The sequence below is a fragment of the Acanthopagrus latus genome, chromosome 16 (assembly GCF_904848185.1).
Source record: "Acanthopagrus latus isolate v.2019 chromosome 16, fAcaLat1.1, whole genome shotgun sequence".
Lineage (NCBI taxonomy): Eukaryota > Metazoa > Chordata > Actinopteri > Spariformes > Sparidae > Acanthopagrus > Acanthopagrus latus.
In genome coordinates, this window is record NC_051054.1 from 23,389,344 (window position 1) to 23,404,173 (window position 14,830).

General features: G+C 41.9%; 1 protein-coding gene across 3 annotated transcripts in view; it reads right to left on the reverse strand.

Annotated features, from left to right (window-relative positions):
* rbks (ribokinase) overlaps nucleotides 1-14,830 on the reverse strand; it is a 41,178-nt gene that overhangs the window by 18,292 nt on the left and 8,056 nt on the right. For 2 of the 3 annotated variants that reach the window (XM_037125397.1, XM_037125396.1), the window contains exons 3-6: nucleotides 11,151-11,283; nucleotides 10,068-10,131; nucleotides 9,529-9,591; nucleotides 7,957-8,121 (exon numbers count right to left, since the gene is read on the reverse strand). In XM_037125397.1, coding sequence (XP_036981292.1) covers nucleotides 7,957-8,121; nucleotides 9,529-9,591; nucleotides 10,068-10,131; nucleotides 11,151-11,283 — 425 coding nt within the window. The remainder of the gene's footprint in view (nucleotides 1-7,956; nucleotides 8,122-9,528; nucleotides 9,592-10,067; nucleotides 10,132-11,150; nucleotides 11,284-14,830) is intronic. The other variant, XM_037125398.1, reaches the window with a different exon arrangement.

The window sequence follows — 14,830 nt, forward strand, 5'->3', positions numbered from 1 at the left end:
TACACTCACTGTACAAAAGGTAGGGGTTGAGCGGTCTGACAGTTTTCAATTAAAATTGATCTGGAAGGCATCCACAATCCACAAACTTTTGTGGTATTTATTGTCCTGTTACATCTGTTTTCTAGACTTCACATAACCTCACAGCCTGGTAGATCAGGATGAGTGATGTCGTCAATTAGATGGCTATGCTGAATGGATGAATTACTTTATGTGACTCTTCCTTGGGGGACATGGAGAAATTCATTTACATTTCAAACTTGAGAAAAAATGAAAATAAAAAATAATTCTTCGATCAACCAAATTATCAGCGTAAACATTGGCATGTTTGGTTCCTGCAAAAAACACTTTGGTAGAATTAGGAAAAAAATCATGTTTAGATTTTTTAAAAACCTGTTTTTTTTTTCACCACAAACACAGCTGGAGTGTGTCAAAATTATGTAGTGGCTTCACACTTACAAATGTTGAAACGCTGTCTCGAACAGTGGTCTCTTGCCTGAAGGCCTTTCGACCAGCACTCCACCACTGTCGCCTTCATCCTCCCACATAAAAGTTGTTAATGTTATGGTTGGGCCAAAGAACGATGCCATTCTCCATCAGTGATGGCTAACAGTCATTAACTACTAATCCCTGACCATTGTAACACCCCACCGAAGAGCACAATTGAGTGGAGGGTCCCCTCAGAGTTGCTATAGGGCAAGAGGTGTTGTTTGTGATATCTGGAGAGAGGGCATTTTTTTGCTCCATTTGACTCCAGTTCCTGTTTATTATTTTCTTATTGAACCAGCTCAGATAGGCGAACCCAGGACACTTGGTTAAATGTGTGGAGGCAGTGTTTTCTTTTTTCTGTGGGCTGCTGTTTCTCTCAGTCATGCCATTTGTATATACAGTTCACTTAGCTTGCTTGGCTAGTCATCCAACCTTGTTTGTTAGGCATATGAGGCTAAGCAAAGCTAAGTTATGGACATTTGGAGTGGAGATGAGGACGCTTTTAAACTTGGCATGGGCATATATGTTGGTAACTAATTTACGGAGTTTTATCAACCAGCTAAGCTAGTGAAGTTTTAATGCCCCCGACTATGTGCTGAGACCCTATTTGTACTGTAGCTGACGTTTGGTGCTGTTCTGAGCATTATTTGTGGCTTTTTGGTGGCGGTTTATATTTGGATCCATTTACTGCAGTGTATTGTTGTTGTGTGGTTGTTTCTGAGGTTGATGAAACTCTGCAAATTAGGAGTCTGCTAACCTGATCTCTCGAGAGGGAGTCTAACACAGTTTCACGGTGTGTTAGACCATGGATTAAACTTACACCGGAATATCCCTTTAAGGGAACACTTTAAACACACATCAGATCTTGATGAATTAATTATTCAAGTTGAACATTTTTACTTATGTACATTGTATAATTTGTTGAGAACAAAATGATGCAACAACGGTCAGTGGAAACCAAAATCATCAACCCACTGAGGGCTTGAATTCAAAATCACACTGAAAATCAAAGTAAAACACGTTATTCACAGGTTGATCCAACTTGCGTGAATTTTATCATGGCAACTCATAATGAGATTCAGTAGTGTGTACGGCCCCCATGTACCTGTTTGCACTCACAAAAATGTCTGGCAATGCTCCTGATGACCCTGCAGATGGTGTCCTTGGGGATCTGGAACAGGGCGTCATTGAGCTCCTGGACAAGTCTGTTATATCATACATAACATCTGATAGTTGCTCAATTGTACTAGGTCAGGGGAACGAGAGGTCAGTGGCATCAATTAATTTGTAATCCAGGAACTGCCTACATACTCTGGCCACAAGGCTGGACATTATCCTGCACCAGGAGGATCCAGGGCCCACTGCACCAGCATAAGGTCTGACAATCGCTCTGAGGGTTTCATCCTGGTACCTAACATCAGGGTACCATTTGCTAGGACATGGGGGTCTGTACTACCATCCAAGGATATTCCTGCCTAGACTATCACTGACCCACCACATGTCATGTCATTATCCGTAACCACTTATCCCTTTCCATGGGGTCACGGGGTGTTGCTGCTGGAGCCAATCCCAGCCTTGTCTCAGGGCGAGGGCAGGGTACTCCCTGGATAAGTCGCCAGCTCATCGCAGGGCCCTCACTAGTGAGCAATGTGGGGTTCAGTATCTCGCTCAAGGACACTTCGACATGCTCAGCCTTGCCCGGAGCTGGGATTTGAACCAGCAACCTTCCGATCACTAGTCGACCCGCTCTACCCGCTGAGCTACAGCCGCCCCTTCAAACCGGTCATGCTAAATGATGTTACAGTCAGCCTAACATTCACCACAGAATCTCCAGACTCTTTCGTGCCTGTCACTTGTGCTCAGTGTGAACGTGCTCTCATCTGTGAAGAACAGGGTGCCAGTGGTGGCCTGCCAATTCTGGTTTTCTCTCGCAAATGCCAATTGAGTTACACAGTGCTGGTCTGTGAGCAGAGGTACACATAAAAGATGTCAGGTCTTCATCCCACCCTAATGGGGTCTGTTTCTGACAGTTTAGTCAGAAAACATGCACACCAGTAGCCTACCGGAGGTAATTTTGTAGGGCTTTGGCAGTTCTCCTCCTGTTTGTCGTTGCACAAAAGAGCAGATACCAGTCCTGCTGCTGGGTTGATGCCCTTCTACGGCCCTGTCCAGCACTGGGCTGGTCTCCTGGTATCTCCTCTGGGGGACAAAGCATACCTTCTTGTGGCCGCACGTATGGATGTGCCATTCTGGAGGAGCTGGACTACCTGTACAACCTGATTGGGCTACAGGTACCACCTCAAATGTAGTAGTAGTGACAAGGGAGTCAGGAAGGATAAGGAGAGAGCAATTGTCTGTGGCCACCACATGCAAAGCCAATCTCTTTTTTGGGGTTGTGTTTGTTTTTGCCTCTTCATTGCAACTGTCGCTTTCATTTGCACAAAAGCAGGTGAAATTGATTCACAGACTTGGTGTTAATCTGTGATAGTTAAGCGTTCCCTTAATTTTTTTAGAGCAGTATAATTTCCTCTGAAGGGTGAGACAGTTGGAGATTCATGTTATAGCAACAGTGTGAAACAGCAGCGACTGAAGTGGTGAGCTAATACTCAACTGCTGCATTAGGACAACACTGAGGGGGACAAACTTCCTCAACTTCAAACACTGTCACTGTCCATCATGATGTTCCACTGTAGACATCATCATATGCCAATTTGGCAGACATCGCCCAATCCCAGTGAAAGTTACATTATATGAATCTCAATTGGGTACGAATAAAACAAATTTGAATGCGTTCTTGGTTTGCAATTGTAAAATTTTACTCTGGTGTCTGGGCTGCATGGCTCATAATTGAGATTTAATAGGCCTTGAAATTGAGGTTTTTGTCCACATTACCCACCCCTTTTAAACCTCTATTTATCAACATGATCAGACTGTAGTATATTGCATGCTATAATTTGTATGAATAGTATTTAATTACCTTGATTATATTCATATTGTTCATTCATTTGTCCTTTTGATTGTGTACACATTTTCCTTATCTTTACCCAGATGAAGACGCCATGATATCAAAAACCACATAGAAATCTCATTTATTTCTCAATTAATATTTCGGACCAAAAGGACAGGCGTCTCAAATGAATGACCCATGATCCACTTTGCCATTTAGATATTTCCCTGGTGTTTGATCATTGAAGTTTTAGAGCAAAAACATGGCTGAAAAAGTGTTGTGTATGCAGTGCATCTATTATCATATTTTTTTTAATCAGAAGGTTGACCTGAAGGAGTGACACTTTAAATAGAGGGGGACAATTGATATATTTTACAGAGTTAAATGACAGCCACCTGTAACAAAGGGCACAGGGAAGAGAAAAGTAGAGAATAGATTGTTGAGATTTTTCGGAAAGTGGTGTTTCAATCAGTTTCAGTTCAATTTAAATCCGTTTGCTGCCTGTCACTCCCCCTCTCTGATCCTGTTTCCCGTCATTTCTTGAGCTATTCTGTCAATAAAGCCATAAAAAGACCAAAAAAATACTTTAAAAATAAAAAAATCTATATGGTCTCCTTGGTCTGCCTAAGAGAGCTTGAATATAAATGCTAAATCGATATAAAAAACTGTTAATTTACAATAAAACAAATATGTTTCTTCCCATTTCTCTTTACAAACACTCAGAAGATTATTCTCCAGTTTTTCTCCTCTACTTTGTTATATTTTTCAAATGTTGTTCAGAAGATCACATGCAAATAAAACATGCGATGCAAATTAAGCACAACAATAACGCAGTGCTGATTATGTAAGTTTGATTATGCTGCTAATTGGTGATTATCATAAAATATGTGGAGCACTTAACTGACATTAATAGACACCCATCAGCTAGTGAAGCACTAACCACATGCTGTGTGCCATGTAAACAGGATAAATAGACAAAATATCACTGAATCAGTTCAAAGACTTACTCATAATGTACTATTGTCAATACTCATATTAATTTTTGTAGCCTGTAGGAAGTACAGTGTCATCTTCCACTATCTGCTCTCTTATTTGCCATCTGTGGTGTGACCACAGTGTTTGCGTCAAGCGTGTGACTTCAGTGCTGATGTCAAATGCAAAAATCCTGTGCTTATGAAGTATACATGCAATAAGACTGCTGAGGGTAGAAGCTTATCAATATGTACACAAGAGCAGCTTGGGTAAAATCCCCACTGCATGGATGCATGAAGTCGTCTACCTCTCTGATGCAAGGAGCTGCTACTGTACACGTAACATTCACTGGTGCGTCAATCTCAGGTTGCTTTGTTTTGCTCTCCAGGTGCTAGTGAAACCAAACACACTACACAACACAACACACACACACACACACGCACACACACACACACACATACACACACACACACAGCTGTTGGGACAGATGTGGTAATGCTGGGATGTGTGCATACTGAGTCATGTCTGGCAGGAGAGTGTGTGTGCATGTGTGTCATGACTCTGGGTTTTTTTGCATTGCGGTTCAATGTCTGGTCACAGATGTGTAGCCAAGGCAGTTCAGAAAGAACAAAAATACAGTAGTTTGTTGCTGTGGTCAATTTAGGAGGAAAGGTGGATGGAAAACAAGAGCAGAGGGAAAACAGAGATCCCACACACACATGCACACACACGCACACACACACACACACACACACACACACACACACACACAAAAGAAATGAGTCATCAGTGAGTATGTGAAAGGGCTTTAAGAGGCTCTAATTGCATCTGATGAGAAATATAAAAGCGGCTTCTTGCTCAGACAAGGAAGAGGGGGAGGAAGACGGAAGAAGAAAGAAAGAGTGAAACTACACAACTCCTACCACTTCCTCAGTTCTTAGAATTAATTTAATTCCATTAACTGCTCAATATTAAATGGTAGATGGCAATGTATTACGTACATGCATATGTTTTTCTCTCAAATAATTACACACAAGGAGAACAAAGTCTTCTTGATAGCTTATCTTGACAAGTGTTTCTGAGAGCTGGCATCCACAGTACGTGTGGCTTGATGGTGACATTTGCGTAATTTGAGCGGCGCTTCACCCCCGCGTCATTAAATCCTCACCACCAAACCCATTAACACCCATTCTCTCCAGAGAACGCCATTTACGCAATGCTCTGGTGCGGCAACGTCAAGGAAGCATCTTTGCCAAGCATCTTTGCTCGCCTTGCCTCTCTCCTGGCTCCGCATGCCCAGCCTAATCCCATGTATGGTCGGTGCAGTGTGTGTGTGTGTGTGTGTATGTGTGTTGGGGGGGGCTTGGGTAGAGATGGTGGCGCTCGGCGAGGCCATCTGGGTATCCCATCTGCAGCACAGTAATGGCTGCGACTCTTTCATTCTGGCAGCCTACAGCAAGCGATTACCGACGATAGGCCCTGATGACAGGGGCGAGAGGCTCCCCAGACGTCTCAGATGACGTGGAGGCCTGCTAATAATAGGATGCTGTTAAAGAAGGTGAGCACAGTAACCTGGTTATCGCCGAAAAGGTGGAGGGAGAAAGGGGCAGAGGGAGGTCGGTGATCTAAAATAGGGAATATTTCTGAGGACGGCAAGGATTCTATTGGCTTTTAGTAAATGTGTAAAGATATGATGCTTGATCTAGAAAGTGAGAAACAGCAAATGCTCATGAAAATATTATATTGGCCCACTTCTAACACTTCATTTGAGTGATATGAGTCAGTGGGAAGCCTCGTTATTAGTACAGAACGTTACAGAAATTGTAGGATGCAGGGAAGATAGTTTCAGAAGGTGTTTGACAAGCCAACAAGCCCTTTGGTTGAAGCGCACTGATACCTTTAGGCGACCGACTGATAGCGAATGGAATGGCACCACAGACAAGAAATAAGAAACCTGTCTCCTGGTGAGATATGTCTTAACTATGGTATGATATGGTTTTAACACAAATGTTTAGCTGTGATGTGATCAAACATTGTGTATCAGTTACAAACTCAGTCATACAGCAATATCTGTAAGTATTGACATCAGTCATCATAAGCTCCTTGCCACACAAACACCAAGTAGGGCCTCATTTAAACCAAAGCAAGTGTTGCGGCGAGTAGCTGAAGGGTTATGCTGCTGAGTGGGAGAGAGGTAATGCACCTAAAAGTAGCTTGCCACTCGCAAAGGATTCTTTGCTGCTTTTCCGCTCTGCTTATAGCATGCTGGTTTGTCCACATGGACACATTTAAAAAACAACAGTGAACAACCAGGATGCAAAGCATATCATTATGGGCACACAAGACTAAATTGACAAGTACAAGTGAAATTAAAACGCTACATAAGAAAATGTCCATTGTATTCCCCCTGTAGCATTAGGACACACTAAACTAGTAAAACTGCGGCTGACTCATCCTACATTTATTTCATGCATGCAGGTCATACCATTGTTATAGTTAGCATGCTGGTTCTGCAGTGATCATCCACACAGCAGTGACTAAATGAGAAACATCACATTACACTCGGCACACCCTGGCCATGCTGCAGCCTATACATACTATCATCACTCAACTGAATGGGAGACCTTCTGTTATCTTCAAAGCACCTTGTTTGGTCTGAATGAGGTATAAGGTTCTAGCAGCAAAGTGAGTGTATTTGAATAAGTGTATATTATTGCTTATGAATTGAACTTTTCATATATAACATGTTTTAATGCTGCCTGGAACTGCATGCAAAGTAGGACTGTGTATCTTAAATGTATCTTTTAACAACGAACCAGATAGAATAGTACATAATATATATATATATATATATATGATAGTTTGGCAATATTACATAATACTAATTTTGCTGTGGAAGTCTGGATATGCTAGACAAATAAATGTGTGGCATTTTTTTTACAACACCTCTACACAGTCATGTATGGTGTGTTGTGTTTATAGATTGTGAAGTGTCAAGCAAGCCAGTGAGTGAGCTCTGACAGGGCAGCTAAAGAGGAGTGGGCTAAACAAGGTTGCTCAATGAGGATTGAGGAAGACAGAAGCACTGTATATAGTCGTACTCTGGCAGAAATATATGGGTTTCGAATATAATGAGTACACAGATGGCGAGCAGAGAAGTGGATTATGTTGTAGAAGTGGCCATTTCTGTTACTTTTTCGGATACATTTTCTTACTCTGTCACTCCTAGGATCCACTCTAAAACCAGAAATCCACACTGACCACAGCCCTCGTTTTCACCTGGGAGCAAACTTTGTATAGCCCCATACTGTGCCAACATGGGTTGAGAATTTCAAAAGAAAAACTTTGAAAGAAAGAAAGGCTGGCATAAGACGTAATCCAAATCTGCATTTTTTTTTTTGTCTGCGATCTATCCCAATTTGGTTGGCAGATCTTTCAACACACACAGATGAAACACTATTATATCTCAAAGTAACTTTTCCACTATATACAGTATGTCATCATTTGCCACCATATGTGCCATCACATAGAGTGATTTGACACTCACTGACCTTTGTTTTCCTGAGCCATGCGTAGTGCCTGTAATGATGTCTGAGGGCTGATCTCCAGCTGGCACACCAGCACTTTAGCATGACTGATAGCTGGAAGAGCTCTCTCCAGCTCCGCACTTCCCAGCAGCATGTTGGCACCGGCCACGATCACAATGGCATTCTCACCTGTCAGTGGACACCAAAAGAGATTACTATACTATACTATTACTATATAATGATACAACCAACACTACATGAGGAACCTGAGCATCCATGGGTACTCTCTATCATAAATTTGACAAATTTACTGTATATTTTATTTTTACACCATGTTAGAAGGCTAATATATACCTTATTACTCGTTATCAAAAGGGAAACTGTGTGGCTGACTTTGCGCAAGTTACCATATTTTGAGAAAAACAATCAAACAGAAATGCTAACTAATGTGCATGTTCCATCCACTAATGTAGAGTAAATATTAGAAGTTGGGCAGATCGAGCTAGAGGTATATGGCTCTAACTCTCCAATTGCTGTCATTAAACCACTGCTGACGGGCATGGCAAGATTAAGTCATGAAGAGAGTCATGATTTATTTGCCAAGTCTGTTTCCATTGCACTTCATTGCATTTAAATGCCAACTTGTCTACCTCAGCCATGTGTAAGCCATTTGGCAATATTTTTACCTTTTTCTAATTCCAGCATTTCCTAATAAAAGTCATATGCTTAACATTTATTCTTCTGCACATAAATTGTCAGTCACTTATTGAAATGAACCCTTTAGGCAAACACTCTATTCATCATTAAATTGTAACCTCCAAAATGCTAAATTTAAACCAATTTTAAACACATAAACCCAAATGTTTTCTGGCTCAGATACTCTTTGGTTTGTACTTGTTGTTGGACATTTCTTTTCACTTCAAAGGGGAGTGCTAAACACAACTGATTAATTTACCTAACACTGATGCAAAATCACATGTGCACAATACTTTAAGAGAAATTATTTCTTAATTGAAGTCTCTCAATTAAACCCTTTTAGTTCTACCATGTTCTTCAAAAACTTAAAATTCAAACAGCTAGCTACATGGCATAATGGTGTATGAGGATGTCCTTACTTGACTATGTAAAATGCTAAAAAAATAAGGGGATGTAAATCCCCAAGTAATTTTATATCACCTGTATGTATGTACTATATGACGGAAACTGCTCCCCACAAGGAAGGCCTTTGATTGTAGCAGATTGGAACCTGTGGGTACTCAGCATGATTTGGTGCACTTACGCATATGATTATGTTAGTGTGTGTCTATGTGTGTGTATGTGTGTTTATCTAGTGATTACAGTCACTTGAGCAGTGGTGGTGAGTCAATGGCATGCTGAAGGCATGGGCATACAGTGTGTGTGTGTGTGTGTGTGTGTGTGTGTGTATGTGTGTGTGTGTGTGTGTGTGTGTGTGTGCGTGCGTGTGTGTGTGTGTGTGTGAGTGTAGTGAGAAAAAGTGTGCCAACAACACACATGCATTATTGGTTGAGTGTGCAAAATACCATTTTTCTACAGAACTCAAAGAGCTTTTAGGATGTTAGTTGCAAAAGCATTTACCTGCGCTGTTGACAATGATTGAGGCAGCTCCCGTGGCGGCGTCAGAGGTCTGCCTGACAAAGTCTGAGACAGGGAGAAAGGACACAAGGTGTAAAACCGAGCTTGAAAGCATCAATTATGTGTCTTTCCTGTAGAAAGGCGTTCACTGCTTTTCTTTCTTGACAGCATAGCCAAAAAATGTAAACCAACTTTCAAAACCTTTAAAGAAATTGTCACCATGATAACCTTGCTTGAAGTGCATGTAGGTTGCAGCTTTTCGGCTCTGAAGAGACAGGCACAAGGAACTGCACTCTGTACAGTATGTACGCTGAACACAACTTCTCAAAAGCAACTTCATTGTCAAGAAATCCAAATGGTTTAACAATCATTGTTCATAACAATAGAGAAGCTTACCAGTATATCCAAAAACTGTGAGTAACTTAAAAGAATCGATCAAATACAGACTAAGAAAAAACATTGCTCTGAATGTGAACTCCATGACATGCAACATGGAAATGGAAACCAATTTGGCAAATAATGCAAAATACCCTTTATCTTACCTATGTGAACAGCATTGTCCTTGAAATTCTGGATGTAATTGTCTCCAAAGAAGTCTTTACCAACCTAGAAAAGATTGAAGGCAAAACGATAACAACAAAGAGAGTGTCAAGCGGGGTCAGACTTGGTTAGCGGCAACTTTTGAAAAGTGGTATACTCAAACCTCAGTTGGGTTGGATTTTCGTGTGCCCTGCCAGCATACTGGCATGGTGCCGCCGCCGAAAATGTGCAAAAACGAACACACAAAGTCAACAAACGCACACACGCGTGAACACACGACCAGCTGCGCCAAGCCTTCAAGACACGATAACCCCGCCTTCACGCCTCTTCATGCCCATCTCGCTTTCGTTTGCTTTCCCTCCTTCCCCTCTTCCCCTGATCCGCACTGGGATGTCCACATCTGTAGCTACTTTGGGTTGTGGAAGGGGTCCCCACCTTGCCCCGAGGCGCATACTTCGAACCCACGCTTTCCAAAAAACGTGCCAAAATGCGGGCACTTGTAACTGGCTGTGATAGTGGGTTGGGCTGGTATTGGCTGCTTGGCCCCATTCTCTTTGAAGAGCGGCCTTCCGTCTTGGATGTTTTTGACAAGCCCGGGTGTCTATTTTTGGGTTCTCCCCATGCCCGGAGAGCTCCTCCCGCACTGGGTTGTTATCGATCGGGCCTCTTTGTTCTGACAGAGGTGGGGCTTCGGTGCTTTAGTGCTAGGGTTGAAAGGCCACGCTGAGCTTACTGATTGGAGACTCAGGGTTGTATGGTATGGGAATAGGCTTGTTTGAAGGCGTGCAAGTGTGGGTGGGCGTATGCATGCGGCATGGTATTGATCAAGACAAAATGAGGCTTGGAGAGTTGATGTGGTGAAATGACTGAAATGTGAACGAAGCTTTAAGGGTATGAGAGTTGATAACTAGTTGATGGACTATGGTCATTGACGTCTGACTATTTATACTGAGTACCACGTTGAGTCAAAGGTTGGACAAGCTAAAAAAACTTTTCACTGACATTCACAAATCATGCTAGCATCCAAAGTAAACACACACTGTAACACAAACTCTAGTGTACAGTGTATGATTCCGCTTCCTCACCTTGCAGACCATAGCGGTTTTGGCCCCCAGTCGTGCAGCCTGTATGCACTGGTTTGCCCCTTTCCCCCCAAAGCCAATGAAGAACTTGTGTCCATGGATGGTTTCCCCAGCTTTGGGTAGCCTTGGTGCCTGGCTGATAAAAGGTAACAGGTAATGAACACAATTTCAAGAAGTACACATCTACATTCAAAAGAACCTCATGGGATTTGAGAGATGAAAATGTAACATTATTCTCTTTACAGGAAGGCATTTCTTTCTCTTGCAATTGCTTTTTATTCATGTTTGTCATCTAGACCATCTCTCCCCACTGTAGATTAAAGTTTGAAAAATTTCCATCAAACTTTCAAAAAATGGGTTATTTGGCAATCTAAGTGTTCTACATTGAAAGCATGGAGTAAAGGGAGATGTCAAAATGTGAAGATAACCCTTCAGGGCCAGCTCTCTCCCTGGTTAAGCTATTTATTTATCACTGGAAAAAGATATGCAAAAAACAAGAGGCTTTGAGTCTGCTGAGGATTATATCTTTTGGTCGTGTGAAGGTCTTTCACAGAAAGGTCAACAAAATACACATTTGCAAGAATGAATGACATTGGAAACTTTTTTTCTAAGCCCCCGCTTCCTTTCCTTAAATTCAACAGCAGTAATAGAAACAACAAAACAGACAGATCAGGCCGTTAACAATCACTTCATTGTCATAGATATTTTACCTAGACATTCAGTCGGATATGCTTACGCAAGTCTCTCCAAATCTTTAAATGATGCAACCAACAAAACCCATAGATGTCTCAACATGACACTGGCTGCACCAGTAATGCCTGACTCATCAGGGTTGGGTAAAAGAACTGCCCCTCCCCTCAGGGTTGATATGCCACAGGTGGGCGCCCTTAGGAGGAGATGTCTGTTTGTAAGTCCTCCAATCACTGAGCCACAGTGGGTGGTGAGTAACACGGGGGAGAGACAACAGACAGCTTCATAATATACGTCAGGACACCGTGGTCTGGCTCCAGGCCACGGCTGCCCGGTGCCAAAGGGTTTGCGGATGGTGAAATGTTGTCATAAACTTGTTTTCCACACAAGCTGTTGATGCCCTTGTGTGTGTGTGTGTGTGTGTGTGTGTGTGTGTGTGTGTGTGTGTGTGTGTGTGTGTGTGTGTCTGAGTGTGTTTGTGGCAGGTGTGCTATTACAGTAAGTTAACTCAATCCCAGGATTTCCAGTAAGTGAGACGCCAGTGGCAAACACTGGAGGTTGTTGTAAATGCTCCTGTTTTTGCACCGGTGTGTGAAAACACCAAAATGCCCGAAGCTATAACAGGATGTAGGGTCAGTGAGGCTGAAATGTGGTGAAAAGCAAACCGAACAAAGGACGAACACATGTACTGTAAATACACACACACACACACACACACACACACACACACACACACACACACACACACACACACCTCCTCCACAGACAAATTACCTATTCTACTTGCTGCAGCTGTCCGAGTACATTTTTCCCACCTGTGTCACTGCTGTGTGACTCTTAGTGAAAAAAGTAGCTTGCACGCTCACTTCAATCTACACATGTATTTGCCATTAACAGGTTATGTACAAAATGTTACAGTAAATGATTAAAAGACAAAGACATTACATAAATATATCCCTCCTAAAATTTCAACTGTGATAGACTAGCAACCTGTCCTGGGTATACAGATAGAGATTGATACTACTATCATACCTGTACAGTAAATTTGACTAGCTTCAGCAGCTGGTTAGCTTAGCCCATCACAAGGAAAACAGGGCTGTATTAAAGTGTCAAAATACACCAATACCATAAAGCTAACTGATTGTTTGCTTAAAGCAACAACATGTAGAAATAAGCATTTTGTGCAATTTGGTGATGTACCATCAAAATTATTCTGAAGCTGTTAAATTAGGGTAAAAAGTTAGGTAATGTTGCTTTAATCTTTTTCTTACCAGGCTCAAAGCAATGGCAAGAAATAGTTTGGCAGTGATAATTCCCCTCTGCTTGTCTTCTTTAGTTCTTTCTTTGGAGTACTGCATGATCTAGTAAACTAAGAACATTATTTTTTTACATAAAAATGTTTTGTCCAATGTTGAGACTGAAAAGATCATCATCTAAGAATCATTTATTGTAACAGGTAAACAACCCATGGCTTACAAAATGCTTCACAAAAATATCGACTGAAAGGATTTGTTTTGTGCCATATTTGATCTTAACATTTAAGTGAGTTATGCTTCTATTGAGATCTGCACGAAAATATAGTAAATAATGAGCCCAGCTTTTGTAGCGTTGTAAACGTAACATCTGGCCAACAGCCACCTGAAGCCGGAGAACTGACAGGTAAGACAAACAGATTTCCAAATTCTTAAATAAACCCACCCACGCCTCTTCATGCCCGGAGAGACACTTGGCTATTGTTGTCTGTGGTGAGTGCACCAAACAAACAGGGCACTTATGTGCTAAAGTGCAACCTCAGTGCATTTTCTTCCATGGAACCAAAAGGCCAAAGCAGGTGTTCAGTGACGTGAAGTGTTTGCTTTGAGGCTGGCTCTCATTTCCCTCTCCTCCATCTCTACTAAAGTCATTCCTCAGCTGTTGGCGAGTAACAGGGGGAAGTAGACTTGGACAAAAACAAATTGAAATGCTGTTTTTCACAGTTGGAACTAGAGCTTGTCTTTCCAGTTTTTAACACAATTTCAAAAGGGAGCTTACATGCAAAATACAACACACAGAACGAGCATAAGCTTTTTGTTTGTATTCACCACAGCTTCAGAAATTTATTGAATGGTAAGTATGGATATGAAATTGTCATACTAAAAGGCATTATAATTTCCGAGTAATAATCTTCAGCTCATATTGTGCCACGGACAAAAAGCTTTTCAAGCCCCTTTGCTCACTTAGATGTTCACGAAGGTCCTTGGCCAAAGCTCCAGTGAATCAGGACAGGGTGAAGAGACTTCACAAAGAGCAGGTTGAGTGATGGCAGCATACTTTACATGGACACGGTGAGCTGCTCTGCTAACAAGAGGTGCAGTGTAAGGTAGAATGTGGGTGTGTATTTGTGTGTGGTCAGACCATGAAGCCACGTGTGCATGTTGCTATTATTCACTTGGTGGTGAGAAATGGCCTATATCAGTGGATACAATAAGCCACTTATCAACCTATTCACTGCTTGAATTGGTTGGCAATGGATATCTCAGCTTTGTTTTGTGTTTTTTACATTTACATTAAAGGTTGTCAGGCAGTTCTCTGACACAGCGTAGGACACAGGAAACTACAACAATGGGGAATATTTTACAAATAACAATTTCATGCTTTAGTAAATTGGCATTTCATTTGTAAAAAGCACTGTCCCTGAAATGGAATGCCCCTGAAGGAGGGAGGGGGAATGTGCTCTTTAGCTGTGGTTCCGGAACTTGGGGATTGGATCCCTGACAGGGGGTCGTAAGAAAATGACCACGACATAATTACGTCCGCCAAGGAGGTTAGGATTTCACCAGTATCTGTTCGTTGGCAACCTGGCAACACACAAAATCTACCAAACAGATCTCTAAGCCCCCAAGCCCCTATCCACTAAACGTGGATAGCCCCTATCCACTAAACGTGGATACGTGGCTTGGTCTCAACCAAGAATAGACCCCATTAACTTTTGGTGCAGATCCAGATAAATCCAG